Raw genomic sequence first — 20387 nt, forward strand, 5'->3', positions numbered from 1 at the left:
GATCTTCACCAACCCTGCAACAGACAAAGGTCTGATCTCCAAAATATATAAGGAACTCAAGAGACTAGACTTTAAAATGTTAATTAACCCAATTAAAAAATGGGGCACTGAATTGAACAGAGAATTCTCAACAGAAGAAGTTCAAATGGCCAAAAGACACTTAAGGTCATGCTGAACCTCCTTAGCCATCAGGGAAATGCAAATCAAAACAACTTTGAGATACCATCTTACACCTGTCAGATTGGCTAAAATCAAAAACAACAACGATAGCCTTTGCTGGAGAGGTTGTGGGGTAAGGGGTACACTCATCCATTGCTGGTGAGATTGCAAACTTGTGCAACCACTTTGGAAAGCAGTGTGGTGGTTTCTCAGGAAATTCGGGATCAACCTACCCCAGGATCCAGTAATTCCACTCTTGGGAATATACCCAAGAGATGCCCTATCATATTACAAAAGCATTTGTTCAGATATGTTCATAGCAGCATTATTTGTAATAGCCAGAACCTGGAAACAACCTAGATGCCCTTCAGTGGAAGAATGGATGAAGAAACTGTAGAATATATACACATTAGAGTACTACTCAGTGATAGAAAACAATGACATCTTGAATTTTGCATGCAAATGGATGGAAATAGAAATCCACATAAGTTTTTAATTTTTTACTTGGTTTATATGCTAAAATATCCCATCTAAGATAATATCCTCCCTTTTCATTAAAATTACTGTGAAGGAAATTATGGAAGGCAATATGACTAGAATGCAATTAAGATTTGGATTCACCCTATCCATATGTGCCTCCTGTAATTTTTCTTCCACAACAATCCATTCCTTTTCTGCTTCAGTGGTTAAATTCTCTGTGACTATTTAAATTATGTCACCATCTAATGTTTTGCTTAAATGAACTTTTAGATCAGGTGTTATCCCAACACGTCATTGTAAATTGGAAATGTCTCCTAACAATATTTGAAAGTTATTTGGAGTTCCCAATAATTTGTGCCTTTTGTGTCCTAACTTTTAGTAAACCTTTTTTATAATTTAGGTAATTGACTGAATCTCCTCTGCATTTTTTCAGGAGCAAATTGTAATCCCTATTTTGGCAAAACTTTCTTTACTTCTTCAAACATTTTTTTAAAGCATCTATGTTTGAGTCAGATAGCAAAATGTCATCCATGTAATGGTAAGTTATAGATTTAGGATTTTTTTACATATTATTTCCAATGGCTGACTTACACAGTATTGGCATAGGCTGAGGCTATTCAGTATTCCCTGTGAAAGAATAGTCCAATGGTATCTCCTAGCAGGTTGAGAATTATTATAAGTAGGCACTGTGAAAGGCAAATTTTTTCCATGTCCTTTTCTTGTAAAGTATAGTGAAGAAACGATCTTTCAAATCAATTACTAGAAGAGACCATCCTGTTGGTAATAGAGAAAGCAGAGGAATTCCAGATTGTAGGGGGTTCATAGGTTGAATTACCTTATTGACAGCTCTTAGATTTGTCACCACTCTCCATTTACGAGATTTCTTTTTAACAACAAATACAGGAGAATTCCAAGGGCTCGTTGGTTTTTCAATATTATGAGCATCTAGTTGCTCTTGTACCAGCTATTCTAAAGTTTGTAGTTTATCTTCTGTTAAAAGCCACTGTTTAACCTATAGTGGTTTCTCAGTTAACCATTTTAAAGTTTGGACTGTTGGTACCTCTAAAGGTTTGATAGTTGCTTTGTATTCTTGTACAGACTTACTGGTTGGTAACCTTTGTGTATAGTACCTAATAATAGCCTTCCCAGAATTATGAGGTCAGGAATGCTAATCTGGGTATTCCATTGCTGCTTCAGATCTTGTCCCCATAAATTTACTATAATATAATCCACATATGGCCTCAGCTTTCCTCTCTGTCCTTCTGTCCCTATGCAGTCAACCTATCTTGTGCTTTGTTACACTTGTGGTAGGGTTCCAATTCCTAGTCAGTGAACATCTGCCTCTTGAAGAGTCCAATTTGGATGCTAAGATTCTGGAGTAATGATACTCATGTCTACACCCATGCCAGTCAAACACACAATGCAATACTATTTATACACACTCTTAGCTTTGGTCTTTGATCATTATGGAAGTCTGCCAGAGTATATGTTTTCTACTTTCTGTTGGAATTTTTGATTTATCATTCATGTTTATCCCATCATATAGAACAGTATGGATTTTTACAAAAGGCTCTAGATTTTTAAATTTCTTGTTGAGCCATGTTCTCCACAGTGACTGGGAATGACTGGACTGCTTTTGACTTGGGTGCCTGTGATTGGCTCCCCATAGAGTACCCCAATGGTATTGGGTTGCTTTGTCTGTTTTTTTTAATCTACATTCATTGGTCCAATGTCGGGCTTTGCCACACCTTTTACATATACCTGAAAGCTGAGTTCTCCTATTCTTGACATTCCTAGCAGAGACATTATTCCTAGGAATTCTTCTCATTTGTCTTATTCTACCACATTGAAACATTTGGAATTTTGATGACTCCTCATTCTTTTTGAAATTGTTTCTCTTATCCAAGATTCAGTATTAGTCAAATGTCTCAATGTTCATTGTATGAAGGATCCAATCACCTATTGGTGCTGATCTACCCTTTGAATGTAAAAGTTTCTTTTTGCATTCTAAGTTGGCATTTTTTAAAATCCAGAGATTCTATATGTACTTGTCTAGCATCTGGGTCTGTTACTTTTATTTGTACTGCCTTAGTTAATCTTTGTGAAAAGTCACTAAGAGGTTCTCTCTGAACCCTGGTATATGATTTAATTCATTTTCCTAGTTCTTGAATCTTGTCCCAAGCATTTAAGGCTGTTTAGTGGCATAGGGTCAAGATTTGTTCATCCTAAAGAGCCTAAGCCCATGGATCAGCATAAGTGCTGACCAAGAATTTGATCTCAGAAAGTCTCGAGTCCTTTCGTTTTTCCCTGCTGTTCTAAAATTTTAGCATCTTCCCTGAAATAACCTTTAAACATCCTTTGAGGCTTGTCATCTAGGACTGTTGAAACTAACTGAAGTCAGTCATGTGGCATTGCCTTAATGCTAGAAGTCCATGTCTTTTTCATCTCCCTAACAAATTAGCAATGTAAGCCATAAGTTGTGACAGTCTGCTTAATTCTTTTGAGCTCATTTATTTTTATAGATATCCATTTACCTTCTTTGGATCCTTTTGGGCCTTTAGAACTTGATGCTTTTTCAGAGGAGATTACAGGGTAGAAAGCTAAAATTTTGGGTAAGTCGTCTCTGACAACTACTGGTGATATTGAATCCTGTCTTTGTATCTTATTTCTCTGTTCATCAGCTCCAATAATTTCTTCAATTGTTTCAAATCATTTTACTACTGTCTTTGTAAAGCCTGAATCTCCTAGCTTGTATATATTTCTAGTGATTTCATTGAGGCACCTAGCCTCTGGTACTCATTCTGCACATGTTATTCCATGTTCTGAAGTTTTTCCTTTAAAGATAACATCTCATCCCTTTACATTATTTGGGTAGTGTGCTGATTTCCTTCCTGGAGAGATACTCTATCTCCTAACCCATCATAACTTTTTAACAGATTTAGTTGTCAAATTCAACAGTATGAATTCTCTCAGTTATTTTCTCAGTATCCTTTGAGATGGACTCAATTTTGTCTGTCAAATGAATGTTACCCTTTTCAATAGTATTATTTTTAGTTAACTTTTGATTTTTAATTCTGTCAGCTAGCTGTTCATTATTAGTCTGTAAAGACTGTATCATTTCTAAAAGTTCCTCACTCCTGGCTCTCTTGTCAAACATTTTCTTAAGGATATAATATGAAGAAAATATTGAGTCCTAATATCCAATAAATGGATGTATCACAATAAACATATGATCCTTGCAGAATAAATTCATAGTATTAGCAAAAAAGTTACTAAAATTTCAATGGTAATGTTGTCTTCCATTTTATACATTTCAAATTTATTGATTTATTAATTAATAAAAATTTACTTGTATGAGGTCTGATAAACTGTTTTAGGTGTAATAATCTTTATTTCCAGCAGGTGTCATGGTTGCAGAGTTGCGACTAGGAGTGCAAGTGGTGCCATGAGTAGGCCTGACCTGCTTTGACTTTCTTGTCTTGGTGCTGGTTAAATACTGAGAATTATGCTTTGTTTGACAAATTCAAAATAATTAAATTATTTCTGTACACAGAGCAAAAAGCTCAGAACTCATGGGCAGGGAGCACAAACTGGAAGCTGTGCAAGTCAGCACGTGGCAGGGAAGCTCGTCAGGGAATGCAGTAGTAGGGGCGGGGGGGGCATGCTTGTGCTTAGGAAATTTCCAAGTGTCCGCATGCAGTTAGCTCCACTGTGTTAGGGTTCTACAAAAAAACCACTTAGGTAAAAGCAAGCCAGGGAAGTGGAGGTGGGTGTCTTTCTGGGATGTGGACCTAGGTCTTTATGTTGGTGTGGAATCTGGATCGACATGGGTGCCAGATGAAGAAGGACATTTAGTTGAAATCCTACACTAGCTCAGAATTGAGTATAATTGAGGGTTATTTATTAAGTGATGGACTCACAGATCACAATCCTCTACTTGAATGGGGAACAGCAACCAAATACAGCAGCAGGGAAAGATGATGGATATGCACTTTTCATTGGCATATATAGTATAAGAATCCATGCCCCAGTGGGTAGGTAACTTAAAGGCTACAGGTTATAGGAATTCCTAAAACATATGAACATAATTGAACAAATGTCCCTAGTAGTGTGATTGAGCATCCTTTGGGTACATGCCCAAGAGTGGTATTGCTGGGTCTAGAGGTAGATTGATTCCCAGTTTTCTGAGAAAGCACCATACTGATTTCCAGAGTGGTTGTATAAGCCAAACCCACCCTTGTACAAGTTCCATGAAGGTAATGACAGCTGCTGAGATTTGACAGTGCACTGGCCATGCTGTGCATGAATGACAACATCTCACATACCCACCCCTATTTCTGAAGTTTACATTAATTCTTCCCTTTTTCTATAATGTTCCTTGAGCCTTAGAGGGGGTAATAGATATTCCCATTTGGGGCTGAGCACTCAACAGTTGCTTATTCTTGGTATGTTGACCAGTTATGAAGTCTCTGCAATAATCACTGTCCACTGTACACAATGTGTCTCTCAAATTGCCTTCTAAATATTTAAGTTCATAGATTATATGCTGACTGCTGAAGGGAATGCCAAGTGATGGTGTCAAGTGGTACAGCTTATAGATAGCACTCACTCCTGTAAATACCCCCCTACTCATTTGTCTATAGTAACTCTAATTAAACTCATCTGTTTGCTCCCTTAAAAGGGACATAAAAGTAGATAGAGTTGGGGATAGGAAGGGGAAGGAGATCAACAAGAATAGGAGGAAGAAGAAAGTGCAATGGAATGATTATGATCAAAATATGTTATATCCACACGTAAGGATGTATAACTAGTACATGTTCATGAGCTCCAATAAGATACATAAGAAAAAATGAACATTATATATCAACAAAGCTTATGATTAAGAAAAGAAAAGCACCTGCAGGTCACAGCTAATGTTACACCACATAATCTCAGAAATGGACAAAACAGGAGAACTGCAGGATGCTCAGAAAGGGAAACTAGGAAGAAGAGCAAGCCATGCTTAGAGGGCAGATGACCCTTGCAGGTCTTCTGGGAAGGAACAGCATGAGATCAGACACACAGGGCTTGGAGGGACACAAGCAAGCCACATGTGCAGAGGGCAGCAGGCTATTTAGTGGATTTCACCAAGGCTTCAATTTTACTTGGAGTATAAATTAACACCTTGATATTGTCCCAACCTGCCAGACCAGGTATTAATGGTTCTCTGAACTGTGAATCTACCTACAGCTTCATCTATAAGCTGTGGTTGTAGGTGCAATGGATATGCTGGGGGTCAATTGCATTAAGGTTTCTCAGGACTCCAGCAGTACACTGTGATACCTCATGAGAAGGGCAGCTTCATGAGCAGAGGAAGGTAGAGGAAGCAGCACTATAGTAAAACAGAGGAGGAAGTCTGCAGAGTTTCCTTTTAGTCCATCCTCATATGAGATAAATATAAGGAAGAGTCAATACACAGCTTTTAAAAGTTACATTCTTAGATGCACAGAGAGAAGTTCCCACCACACTGATATTAGATTCAGTGATGAAAGAAAAGGAAAGAGTTGCAGAGAAATGTTCCATTATGTATCTTCACTGGGAGATGTTGACAATGGTTCCCAAAACTGGTTCCAGTCATAGTGCTCTGCCCTCTGCCAAACTAAAGGGATTAAGGATTCTTCCAACTATGGACAATTTGGTAGCAAAGAATTTGCCTTATTCACATTCTATAAATGTCTGCTTAATAATACACATTCATGAAAGACGGGTTAGATGGCAAACAGATGTGTGTGTTGGTGGATATATGGGTGGATGAATACATCAATGAACAAAAAGGAAGAAACAAGAAGAGAAAGAAAACAGGATAGGTAGATATAAATACCATAAGATAGTCTTTCTCCCAAGGATCCTTTTCGTCTATTACCCTTAGCATAGTCCCTGATGGTGACACCAGCCACTCTTTTTCACCAGACTGTGTCTCTGACCCAGCCTCCTCAGGGCATCCTTTACATCCTTGTTGCGCAGACTGTAGATGAGGGGGTTGAACATGGGGATCACCAGGGTGTAGATGATGGAGACCAACTTGCCCTGCTCCATGGATTCCACACCTCCTGGCTGTCCATATATAGCAAAACCAGTTCCATAAAACAAGGATACAGCTGTCATGTGGGAGCCACAGGTAGAGAAGACCTTGTGCCGCCCTGACCCTGACTGCATCCTGAGGATGGTCACTGTGATGTAGCCATAAGAGGTAATGATCACAAGAACAGCACACAGAATGATGAACCCAGAGATACCAAGGATGACAAGTTCATTGAGAGTTGTGTCTGCACAGGCAAGCTTGATCAGTGGGGGTATATCACAGAAGAAGGAATCAATGTGGTTGGAGCTGCAGAAGGGCAGCTGGAAGGTGAGGCTGGTCTGCACAATGGCATTCAGGCAGCCAACACAGAAGGTACCCAGAACCAGATGGGCACAGGTTGTAGGACTCATGTTCACAGAGTATCTTAAAGGACTACAGATGGCCATGAAACGGTCATAGGCCATCACAGCTAAGAGGAAAGCTTCAATGGCACCCAACATGGAGAAAAGGAAGAGCTGAGTGGCACATCCCTCAAAGCTGATGACCTTGGAAGAGGAGAAAATGTTGGCCAGAGCACTGGGCACAATCACAGAAGAGAGGCAGAGGTCGACAAAGGACAGGTTCTTGAGGAAGAAGTACATGGGGGAGTGTAGGCCGGCATCCAGGGTGATGACCATGATCATGGTGAGGTTGCCCAGGACGGTCAGCATGTACAGAGGCAAGAAGCCCGCAAAAAGCATGACCTGGGTCTCTGCACCTCCCCCAAATCCAACCAGCATGAATCCCTGCAAGGACACTGCCGAGAGACTTCCATTTCTGTATTCTGGTTTGTCCATGAGTGGAAACAACTGAAGAGAGAGCAGGAGAGACAGAAAGAAGCAGCAGATCTCACCAGTGCAGCCGGATGTTCCACAGGCTGCAGGAACTTGTTGGTGACCTGCTTTCCCTTGTGCAATAGTTCAGTAGCTGCTCTGATATCTTTCCAGATGAGCTGGTGTTACCTGAAAAGGGAATTTCCTCAGAGTTATTTAATTCATGAGGTTGTGCTGAGCCTTCCTATGTGGAAGCCTGAGCTCTTACGTTGAAGATAAAAACAGACTTCCAGATTTAGTGACTCACAGAGTACAGACAGCCTCTCAGTATTCCTATGCCTGCCTCTGGTTCCTGTGCTGACACTACCAGGGGACACCCTTAGCAGTGCCATTGAAGCAGCTGTCTCCTGAGTTGCATTATATATTCCACAGTTATTTACTTTTCTGATTTAAAAATGTTTCCAAGGCCCTTTAGTCCTCCAAAAAATTTGGTTGGGTGATTCCTTCCTTTATAGATTGGTATCAGAACAATAAAATGCCCTTCCCAGACTCAGACTTTGTTGTGTCCCTCACAGGACTCTGATCTCACCTTAACAGGTGTGGCTCAAATGCTGGCACACAGTGACAATCAATATGCAGACTCTGCTTGTTGATGTGACTGGTTCCTGCCAATGTCTAGATATTGGAAAATATAGTGAGTGGCCAGCACTATATCCTGATATATCCAGGACTTGGGAGCACACATATATGGGACACACTCTTGACCTCTAATCTGGCTCATTGAGAACTCTGCTCCCTGCTCCATCCACAGCTTTGGGTATCAAGGGTCTTTCCCTTTGCCATTTAAAACCAGATGAGACTGACATCTACCCAGTGTCTTTGGGCAATTCATGGTCACATTTATTTTAATTATTTCCACTCTAGAATGAATACAAATGTCCTGTCAAGCTAGCTATGATTGCTACTGTTATTTCCCAGGAGAAATAAGGGAGGTTGCCAGAGATAGGAACCTGGCTAGAGAGGAAGGAATGTCTGTTGTACAACATACTCAAGCTCAGGGACTTCCCTCAGGTGTATGTATGGGGCTGTTGCACTGTCTACAATACACTGCATACAGTGATGTCATGGAATAGGAAGGGCTCCATGGGAGCCCACCATATACTACAGAGCTGACTTTCCCACTGAAAGCTCAAAGGTATGCATGGAGATTTGTGCTCACACTTGACACACCTGACAGGGTACTAAGACCTTACCACATGGGTTTCCTTAGTGACCAGTGTGATGTGTATAGATATGTCTATGCCACATCTGGTCCTATATTTCTTGTTGAGCAAAGAGAAGCATAATCTCTCCAGCTTGCTAAGGATCAAATACATCTAGAGACCTATGTGGAAGGAAAAGGTAGCCATGGAAGGTCTGCTGTGGGAGAACAGTGTTACAGAGACAGTAAAGACATGGCCTGTGCTCATTTTAGGCTTGCCCCTCCTAAGCCAGCAGCAGCACTGTGTCCTGTGATGTGTGCAGAGCTTCATCCCACATGGCTGCAGAATTGGAGCTGGTGTTCAAGATGGTGACCCTGTGTGGAACCTCGCAGAATTGCTAACTGTGACATGAACTAATGTGAGGCTTGACAACCTTGTCTACAGAGCTAGTCCACAATTATTCCTGAGCACCCACCCTGATGTCTGCCATGTATGACGTCTTCTACTTTTAGCATCCATGAAGGATAACATGCTGGCCTTACCTTAACTAGGTGAGAATCAGGACTCACACAAAATCAGATACTGCCATCCATGCTCCTCAGGTGCCCATGCTATTGAGTCTGGTCTGTGCTGAAGATAGAACCATATGTTTCTTTTCCTTCCTGAGGTCAGCTGTGGCTTCTCAGCAATAGAATGAGATGGGTATGGGCAGAGGCATAGAACTTGACTGAGAGTCTGTGTGTGCACAAACTGTGTGTCCTGGCTGCAGCAGATTCTGTGTCTTGTGAAGGGTGAGGTGTGGGTTTGCTGGCCTTTCTTCCTCTTCCATATCTGTTATCAGGGCAGTGTTCGGGTGTCTATAGTTGGGTTCACTCTGCTGGGGAGGATGCTCTGAATGGTTGAGCTGGGACTTGCAGTCTCCAGTGACCAATTAGGGAGGCTTTATCCTCTGTGGCATCTGGGACTCAAACTGAATGGCCTCCAGAGGCATACCAGAGACACTGGACAATTTCTGTCTCATAGCCACCCTCTCCTGGTGAGTTGGCAAGAAGCCTGAGGATCTCAGGAATCCACGGCGACTCTGTCAGGGTATGGTAGATGACTCAGAGGGATCTTAGCCCAGTGTCCATCATTAGAGCCATTACCTGAATGAGCCATCATGGCCTCCTGGCCACAGCATTTTCTCCTCCAAGTTCCTGGCTATACTGATATGAGAACAGGAGGTAGGGAGTCCTGTATGGGACTCTTTATCCTACTCCTCCCACAACCATTTTTTCTGTCCATTGACCCTTCAATCCCATCAGGAGTCTGGGTGGATGGTTGCCGTTCTCTTTCTGTGGCTTTGTGGTTATTTTTTTTTTTGAGACAGGGTTTCTCTGTAGCTTTGGAGCCTGTCCTGGTGTTTGCTCTTATAGACCAGGCTGGCCTTGAACTCACAGAGATCTGCCCACCTCTGCCTCCCGAGTGCTGGGATTAAAGGCGTGCCACAACTGCTTGACACAAATCCTACTTAATGGATTAAAAATTCACGCCAGTATATAATAATCCCAACCAAACGTATAGCTCCTCTCTTTGTTGGGTGACCCTCTCTTCTCTGGGTGGTAAGGTCTGACTCCCACCCATGCCTTGACTCCTGCAGTCTCCATCAGCTGTCTTCATGAGGATGGCCACAACACTCTCTCCTTCTGCACTGATAATGTCCTTGACAGCTCATCGTGGGAGACAACTGGGTCAGTGCCTGGGTTTGATGACTCCCCTAAGTTCCTCCATTATCTTACCTCACCACTCCCTGCCACTTGCTTCATTTTTTTAAAAAAAAGAAAGTCCTACTCTTTATTTTAATGCATCTTTGAGTCTGTATGTGTGAGTGTGTTCTTGGTGTGTGTGTGTGTTCCAAGGACTTTTGTTAGGCTTGCTTGCACACACACAGGTGGGGTGTGGTTATTTATTGATCAAGGACAACTTACCCATGAGTGAGACTGATTAATATGAGTTCCTTTTCCCAGGGATATTAATAGTCCATTGCTTCTACAGTAGGGATGAGGCCTCATCAGATCCTCCACATCTATGTGCAATGTTGATTGCCCCAAGCCTGGGCAGGTAATCACACCTTTTATTAGTTCATGACTACAGCAAACATGTCAAGTCCAACAGACATCATTCACAGCTCCTCCCCATCTTCTGGGTTTTATGTTCTCAACAGTTTTAGTTCCTGTTGTTCTGTGTGAGCCTTTCTGCAGGTTTTCCGCTATTATTTCAGTTTTCTGCAGTTATTTGGGAGGCACACAGTAGTGGCCCTATTCAGTTATCAGAGTCCTGACTCCCTGGTCTTAGGACACTTGCATTAGCATTGGCTTCCTCTCAAGGTTCAGTAACAGTGGTGTTATGGTAGTACCTGGGGATGGTTGAGTTTATATGTACTTTTTAGATATAAAAGTATAGGTATTTAAGTAGGAAAACACGAAAATTGGAAAAGAGAAGAAAAGAAGGTGAAGTGTGAACGAGTAGGAGAGCCTGTGGTTTGGATGTGTGAGAGATTATGGAGAGGTCTCTGAGTTAGAAATAAGTAAGAAGGTTCAGTATAGAAAGGTAAGAGGCAGTCATGATGGTTTCTCCTGGAGAGTCAGAAGATAGAGAAGGGTAGGTTGCAGTCAGCATCCCAAACTAAAAGCAAACAGAACTATCATATAAACAGAAATTAGAGTAACAAAGTCTCTAAAATATATAAAAATTCTAGAAAACATCAGTGTGAAATAAAGGGAATAATAAAAGGTCTGACATATCTCTTGGGGATGATGTGATTTTTCCTATGAAGTATGTTACCTGTCAGTCCACACAAAATGACAGGTAACCCACCATATCATCCTCCAGGCTGTACACAGGGGCATGTGTGACCAATGACTGTGACCTCAAATTATTTCACTCCTACTTCCTAGGCTATTCTTTTGTGTCTTGCATCAAAAATCCTCAGCATCAAAAATCAGAGCTCAATAGCCTCTTAGTTCTCAGGAACTGTGTGGTAAGAAAATGTCCCATTTGGGAATCCATCAAACCACATAAATAGTAAAGCACACAGGAGTTTCATAACCATTTGTCTAGTAATAAAGGTTACATTCTAGATTCTCAGTGGACAATGTTCTTCAAGTCCTTAAACCCATGTTACTTCCCATGTCCCTCCTAAGTACATGGGTTGAGATTTTTGCTCCATGGGTAGACAATGTCTACACTCCTGTTAATCATGAAAGAAGTGTCATCAAATGACAAGTTAACCCCCACAAACAATTATGATAAGAGAGTAAAAGTCTAGGGTAGTAAGAAGCAGGATGGAAAACCAGGGAGAATTAGGGAGCATTCATAAGGAATAAAAAGGATTCGTTGCCCCAAGACCTGGTTCCCACTGACACTGGCTGAGAGGCAACACTGCTGATGTAACTGACCAGAGCCCTGCACAGACAAAGTGCAGAGTCTGTACTCTTTCCTGAGAGATTCAAACAAGAGTGATAAAGCTGCTGGTGAACACTTCTACAGGTTCTTACCTGTATGCTCCTCCTGTCAACATCATAAACCTGAATGATACACCTTATATATCACCTTCCATTTTGTTTACCAAAAGAACTTCTTCAAAAGAATTGAGTGACCCTCATGGTGGACAATTGTGGGGATGCCTGGCCATCTCTCCTGACACTTGGTTCTTCTGTTTTTGATTTGTCACTAAGTCTCTTTGAGTCTGTCCTGGCTATCCACATTTCTGTAAGAACTGAAAGGTAAAGAAGCTGTATGGAAATGTCCTCAAATGCAGAAAGTTCCTGGTGACATCATAGTAACTCTTTTGTCTCCACTCACTGAAGTGGTCAGGTTCCTACAAAGTGACTCTTAGTAACAACTCCAGACAAGTTCCTGTGCAGCCATCTGTCTCCATTTCTTTTTTTTAATTTTTGTTTTTTTAAAAAAATTTATTAGATTTTTAAAAAAAATACCAATCCAAGTTCCCACTCTCTCCTCTCCTCACATTCCTTCCACACACCCTCCCACACCACTCCCATCTAGTCCTCTGAGAAGGTAAGTCACATTGATTTGTGGAAGGTCCAAGGCCCTCCCTACTGCATCTAGACTGAGAAAGGTATCCATCCAAAGAGAATAGGATCCCAAAAGCTAGTACATGCAGTAGGTATAAATCCTGATACCACTGCCGGTGGCCCCTCTGTCTGCCCCAGCCATGCAACTGTCAATCACATTCAGAGAGACTAGTTTGGTTCTATGCTTGTTCCTTCCCACTCCATCTGAAGTTGTTGAGCTCCTATTAGCTCGGGTAAACTGTTTTAGTGGGTGAACCCATCATGTTCTTGGCCTCTTTACTCATATTCTCATTCCTTCCACTCTTCAACTGGACTTTGGGAGCTCAGTCTAGTGCTTCAATGTAGGTCTCTGCCTCTGTTTCCATCAGTTGCTTGATGAAGATTCTATGGTGATATTTTAGATAGTCATCAATCTGACTACAGGGCAAGACCATTTGTATACCCTCTCCTCGATTGCTTAGAGTCTTAACTGGGGTCATCCTTGTGGATTTCTGGGAATTGCTCTAGATCCAGTTTTCTGCTAATCGTATAATGGCTTCCTCCATCAAGATATCTTTCCTTGCTCTCATCTCTGACCTTCTTCCATCTTGACTATCCCATTTCCTCAAGTTCTCCTCAACACTCCCCTTAACCCTTCTTCTTTCCTTTCCACCCTTCTCTTCTCCTCCTACCCCCACGCGCTCCATTATGTTAAGCAATCTTGTCTATTTCCACTTTCCAGGTGGATCTATATCTTTGGGTTCACCTTATTACTTAGCTTCTCTAGGCTCTTCAACTATAGGCTCAATGTTCATTGATTATAACTAGTATGCACTTATGAGTGAGTACATACCATATTCATCTTTTTGGGTCTAGGTTACCTCTCTCATGATAGTGTTTTCTAATTATATCCATTTGCATGCAAAATTCAAGATGTCTTTGCTTTTTACTGCTGAGTAGTACTCTAATGGGTAAATGTGCCACATTTTCTTTATTCATTCTCTAGTTGAGAGACAGTTAGCTAGTTTCCAGGTTCTGTCTTTTACAAATAATGCAGCTATGAATATAGTTGAACAAATGCTTTTGCAGTATGACTGAGATTCTTTTGGGTAGAGAAGGACACTTAAAAATCACACACTAGCTCAAAATTGAGTATAATAAAAAGTTATATATTTATGGGTAGACTCACAGATCACAGTCCTCTGCTAGACTGGGAACAGCAACTGAATCCCACAGCTGGAAAAAAGACTGGATGTACACTTCGCATCTGCATATATAGTATAAGAAGCCACACCCAAGTGGGCGGGTATCTTAAAGGCTACTGGCAATAGGAATTCCTACAGCACCTCTTCCTTTGGTTTAAATAAGAAAATTCTAAGCCTAATTCAAAGTTATAAATTAAGAACAAATATCAGGTATAAAAATTAGAATTACAACAACCATAAACAATATCAAGCAAGAAATATGTGATAAATGTTTCAATAATTTATCCTATCCTAATGAGTTTAAGTTTTGTATATAAATAACTTGGCCCCATTCTTCCGAGCTCCCCCCGTTCTCCCCTTCACACTTTTCTCTCCCCATCTTCCCTTGGCCCAGTCTTGCCCAACCCTCAAGTTCCCATTTTTGCCTGGCGATCGTGTCTACTTCCAATATCCAGGAGGATTACTTTATCTTTTTTTGGGATATAGGAAGGGTGGATATGGGAGCAGGGAAGCATATATCTTAATTTAAGGAGCTACCTGAGGGTTGTCAAGAGACTTGACCCTAGAGGGGTTCCCAGGTTTCCAGGGAGACGCCCCCAGTTAGTTCCTTGGGCAGCTGAGGAGAGGGAGCCTGAAAAGGCCAGTTCCTATAGCCATACTGATGAATTTCTTGCATATCACCATAGAACCTCCACCTGACGATAGATGAAGAAAATGACAGAGCCCCACATTGAAGCACCGGACTGAGCTCCCAAGGTCCTGATGAGGAGCAGAAGGAGAGAGAACATGAGAAAGAAAGTCAGGACCGTGAGGGAACCTCCATCTGGCGACAGATGGGGAAGGTGACTGAGCCCCACATTGGAGCACTGGACTGAGCTCCCAAGGTCCTGATGAGGAGCAGAAGGAGCGAGAACATGAGAGAGAAAGTCAGGAACGAGAGGGGTGCATTCACTCATGGAGACGGTGGGACAGAACTAATGGGAGATCACCAACTCCAGTTGGAATGGGACTGATGGATCATGCGACCAAACCCGTCTCTCTGAATGTGGCCAACAGCGGGGGCTGACTGAGAAGCAAAGGACAATGGCGCTGGGCTCTGATTCTTCTGCATGGACGGGCTCTGTGGGAGCCTTCTCAGCTTGGTCAATCACCTTCCTGGACCTGGGGGGAGTTGGGAGGTCCTTGGTCTTAGCATAGAGTGGGGAACCCTGATGGCTCCTTGGCCTTGAGAGGGAGGGAGGGGAGGTATGGGTGGAGGGGAGGGGAGGGAAGGGGGAGAAGGAGGGGAGGGAAGGGGGAGGAGGAGGGGAGGGAAGGGGGAGGAGGAGGGAAGGAGATGGAAATTTTTAAATATAAAAAAAAGAAACCATGAGAGAAAAATAAATAAATAAATAAATAAATAACTTGGCCAAGTCGTGAGAGGAAAGTATCTAAAACTATCTAGTTTTCAATGCCATCGAAGACCCAAGAAGGGAAATAATATTACTTGAGTAAGCAAGAAGTACCACCAAGCAACTTCCAAAATGTATAACAAATGACAGAGATAACTGGCTACCTGGGCAATCACCCAAAGTCTCATTTGCAATGTTGGAGCCACCAACTTTGGCTAAGGCCTAGAGTAACTGACAGACCATTTTCAGAGGCAGGAGTTTTTTCAAATCTGTCTTATCCTGTGTTGGAAAGACTTGACAGTATTTTTTTCTTATTTCCTGCTTGTCCTGTCTGAACATTGTGTATCTTTTCAGTGGTCTATACTTAGGCAGTTCCTTGCCCAAAGGCCAGTTTTGTGAAGATGAAAGCAAGCTCCAAGTGGAGTGTCTTTGGTGCTCAACATTCTCTTGGGAATAGATCAGCTCTCCCAGGAGCAACCGTGTCTTACTTTAACAGAACCCTAAGTTATTTAAATGTCATGTTCTACAACTCTTTGAAGTGAATGAAGATTACCTATCTATGCAGAATACAATCTAGATCCATCTAAACAACCTGATTAGTTTAACTATAAGTATGACAAACATGGAAGACTATTGACCTATGAATCTTAATACCTATATAACTTAAAGACTAGGACGTCATATTAGAATATTAAACAATCTTTAAACAACTCTCCAACAAATGAGGACAATAATCTCAAAATGTAAACAATGTATTAGTATCTTGATCAAGATAGAAATGTATATTGTAATATGATAAATCCTAAAATTGTGTCAACATACAAAATGTCTTAAGCAGTGATAGAAGCTTGCATGTATACAATATGACAAATTAACTTTGCTTAGATTTACAAATATTGTAGATGAGACAGGAACATATTCATTTAATTTAAGTTAGTATCAATATATAAGAATCTATACCAATGTAAATTGCCTAATAATAATAACTCACAAGTATTCCCTCCATTACTCACTATTATTTTTAGTGTGATGGAGCACAGATTCATCTATAATCCCATCCAATTGCCTCTCTTTTTTCCAGATATCCCTGATGCTACATAATTTTCCTCCTAATCCCCAACCCTATACCAATTATAATCAACCCCTAAATGATGTCACTAACACTGAGGACAAACTTTGATGGGAGAGGGGACATCATCTTCTAAAATTACTTCCAACTGTCATGGGGGCAATGTTCTTTCTATGAGATCCCGTAAAAGCAAAATGATAGTTTACTTCTACATTTACTGTAGAAAGAGGGGCCACTTGTTGGTTCCTGCCCATCTAGCTTATACCTGAAATAATCACACAGAAAATGTATTAATTACAACACTTCTTGGCCCATTAGCTTTAGCTTCTTATTGGCTAACTCTTTTATATATATATATATATATATATATATATATATATATATATATTTAACTCATTTTGATTAAGCTGTATATCACCACATGGCAGTGGCTTGCAGGCAAAGTTTTGGCATGTCTTACTCTGGCAGTAGCTACATGGCGTCTCTCTGACCCTGCTTCCTTTCTCCCAGCATTCACTATAGTTTCCCTCACCTAGCTGTGTTCTTTTGCCCTATCACAAGACAGTTTCTTTATTCATTAACCAATAAAAGCAAGACGAGACAGAAGGACCTCCAAGGCAGATTACTGTCTGGCATAATTGCTAATAATCTCTGAATATTTGGTGGGGTTTTCTGAGGAGTTCTCATTAGAACATTGTAAAAACTGCATCATTTCAGCTAACCAAGTTGGAACCATTTTGAGCAGCTGGTCCCCAAAACAGGTCTTATAGTAGCACTATCAGCATCATGAAATCATATCAACAAGGAGGAGTTGTTGTGGGGCCCCATCTACTTCCTAAAAACTTCAAATATTACTGCAGGAAAATTCATTCTTCATTGTGGAAAAATTAAACTATATCTATATCTATATCTATATCTATATCTATATCTATATCTATATCTATATCTATATTCAATGAAAGCTATGATAGAGATAAAAATAGGTATGAAGAAAAGTAAACTTTTTCCTAAATTCTTTCTTCTTTCTGTCTCATACCAGATGACTTTTGACATGAAACAGAAACTCTGAATGTTTCTTTTAGCAACGTGCTTTGATTTAGAGAAGGACAGAGCCATTATCCAACTCCAATCCAGCTCTCTCTCTATATGTTTTATCACCTGTTCTTACAAGCCATATTCCTTTTTCTTCATGATCCTTATTAGATAGCTATTTTTTTCTTCTGTCAGCATCCAAACATTCAGGGTCTCTTGAATTTTTGAAGGTGTATATTTTCCTGTAAAGACAAGAGCAAAACCCTGCCCCAACCCTATATGGTTTCCTTACCACCTATATGATTGTCCCTGTTGTGGATGAGTACTCATCTCTCTTTCCCAAGAGATTTCTCTTTTTCACAGCGAATCTTTATTAATTTCTATGGTATCCATAGTTTTTCTTCTCCTGTAGAAACAAGAGCAAAACACCTTCCCCAACATAGCACATCTCCTGGTTTTCATTATGAGGTCAGCACATCCTTGAAATACACCAGCTGATTTAATTCAGAAGACTTTTCTATTATCCAATGTCTCTCTGCTGTTGTTGTTCCTTTCTCATTAGGGCTGAGAAAATTCAATGTTAATAAAACATTATGTAATCTCTTTCTGGAGTTTATTTTCTATCCCTTTCTGTTTGTTTAACATATCCTTTATAGTTCAGTTTGATCTTTCTACAACCGCCTGGCTTGTAGAATTGTGTGGTATTCCTGTAATATGCTTTCTAGTATAATAAGCAAAAAACTCATTATCTTAGAAACATATGCTAGACCATTATCTGTCTTTATTTGTGCAGTATTCCCATAATGGCCATAATTCTTAATAAATGTGTGGTTAATGAATCAAACTTTTCTGAGCTTAAAGCAGTAGCACACTGAAAACCTGAATAAGTGTCAATAGTGTGGTGTACATATTTTATTTTCCAAATTCTGCTAAGTGGAACACATCCATCTGCCAGATTTCATTCCTTTGAGTATCCTTTGGGTTAGTCCCTGCAGGTAGCAGTGTTTGGTCATAGAAAGGTCAAGTAGGACATCTCTTTATAATCTCAGCTTGTTGCCATGTAATAGAAAACACTTTCTTTAAACCTTTGCTATTGACATGATGTTTCTTATGGTGTTCTGAGGTCTTCAACACAGTTTCAATCAGTAATCAGTCAATTTCTGTATTACCTTGTGTTAGAAGACCTCACAGACCCGTATGGGATTGGATATGTGTTATATATATGGTACAAAGCCTATTCCTGATTATATCTTGAACTTGTATGAACAAAGAAGTCAATTCTCTATCATCTTGTATAAATCCCGTAGTTTCAATATGCAAAATAACTTTCTCCATATTGTGAATCAGTAACTATATTGAGAGGCACTTTAAAATCTCTTCACACCATGAGAATACCATATAATTCTGCCTTTTGGACATAATTATAAGGGCTTTGTTCTACCTTACTTAATTCTTCTGATTTGTAACCTGCCTTTCCTTATTTATTTTCATCAGTATAGAATGAATGGGCTCCAGTTATTGGTGTGTTCCGTACATGTGGGGACGAATCCAAGTAGTTCTTTTTGTAAGGTTAATTCTATTACTTTGGAACACTTGCTATTAATCTCTCCTAAAAATTTAGCACAAGCTCTTTGCCAAAGATTATTGTTTTTCCATAATTTTTAAATTTTATCAGAAGTAAAATGTACTATGAACTCTGCTGGGTATATACCTGCTTGTTGACAAAGTCCTAATTTTCCTTTTATACTCAATTCAGAAAATTTCTCCATAAGTTTTTAATTTTTACTTGGTTTATATGGTAAAAAATATCCATTCTAAAATAGTATCTTTCCTTTGCATTAAAATTTCTGTGAGGGAAATTTTGGAAGGCAATATGACTAGAATGCAATTAATATTTGGATTCACCCTATCCACATGTGCCTCCTGTGATTTTTCTTCAACAACAATCAATTTCCTTTCTGCTTCAGCTGTTAATTCTCTGGGAACATTTATGTCTTTGTCACCATCTAATTTTTTAAAAATGAACTCTTTGATCAGGTGTTATCCAAACACCTGGTCATAGACAGGAAAAGTCTCCTAACAGTCTTTGAAAGTCATTAAGAGTCCTTAATAGGTCTCTCCTAATTTGTGTCTTTTGTGTTTTTTAAACCTATTCTATAACCTAGGTAATTGACAGAATCTCCACTCTGTATTTTTTCAGGGGCAATTTGTAATCCCCATTTTGGAAACACTTTCTTTACTTCTTAAAACATTGTTTCTAAATTATCTATGTTTGAATCAGATAGCAAAATGCCATCCATGTAATGGTTAAGTTATATATTTAGGAATTTTTTTAGGTATTATATCCAATGGCTGATTTACAAAATATTGGCATAGGGTGGGGTTATTGAACATTCCCTCTGGAAGGACTGTCCACTGGTATTTCTTAGTAGGTTGAGAATTATTATAAGTAGGCACTGTGAAGGCAAATTTTTCTCTGTCCTTTTCCTGTGATGACATAGTAAAGAAACAATCTTTCAAATCAATAAGTATAAGAGGCCATAATTTTGGTAATAGAGAAGGCAGAGGAATTCCAGATTGTAGAGGGCCCATAGTCTGAATTACCTTATCGACAGATCTTAGATCTGTTACCATTCTTCATTTACCTGATTATTTTTAACAATAAATACTGGAGAATTCTAAGGGCTGGCTGATTTTTCAATATGGTGAGTATCTAGTTGCTCCTGTATCAGCTGTTCTAAAGTCTGCAGTTTATCTTCTATTAATGGTCACTGTTTAACTCATATTGGTTTCTTAGTTAACCATTTAAAGTTAGGGCTGTTGGTACCTCTAAAGGAAGGATAGTTGCTTTGTGTTCTTGTACAGCCTAAATGGCTGGTGACTTTTGTATATAGTAAATTATAATACCCTTCCCCAAATTA

The 20387-nt window shown here is 40.0% G+C and overlaps 1 protein-coding gene across 1 annotated transcript; it reads right to left on the minus strand.

Moving 5' to 3' along the window:
- Window positions 1-6543: 6543 nt before the first annotated feature.
- On the minus strand, window positions 6544-7536 carry LOC119821928 (olfactory receptor 12-like). The gene has a single exon (XM_038341018.1). It carries the CDS (start codon window positions 7534-7536, stop codon window positions 6544-6546), a length of 993 nt encoding a protein of 330 aa, XP_038196946.1.
- Between the last annotated feature and the right edge of the window lie 12851 nt (window positions 7537-20387).

Source organism: Arvicola amphibius, chromosome 8, assembly GCF_903992535.2.
Source record: "Arvicola amphibius chromosome 8, mArvAmp1.2, whole genome shotgun sequence".
NCBI lineage: Eukaryota > Metazoa > Chordata > Mammalia > Rodentia > Cricetidae > Arvicola > Arvicola amphibius.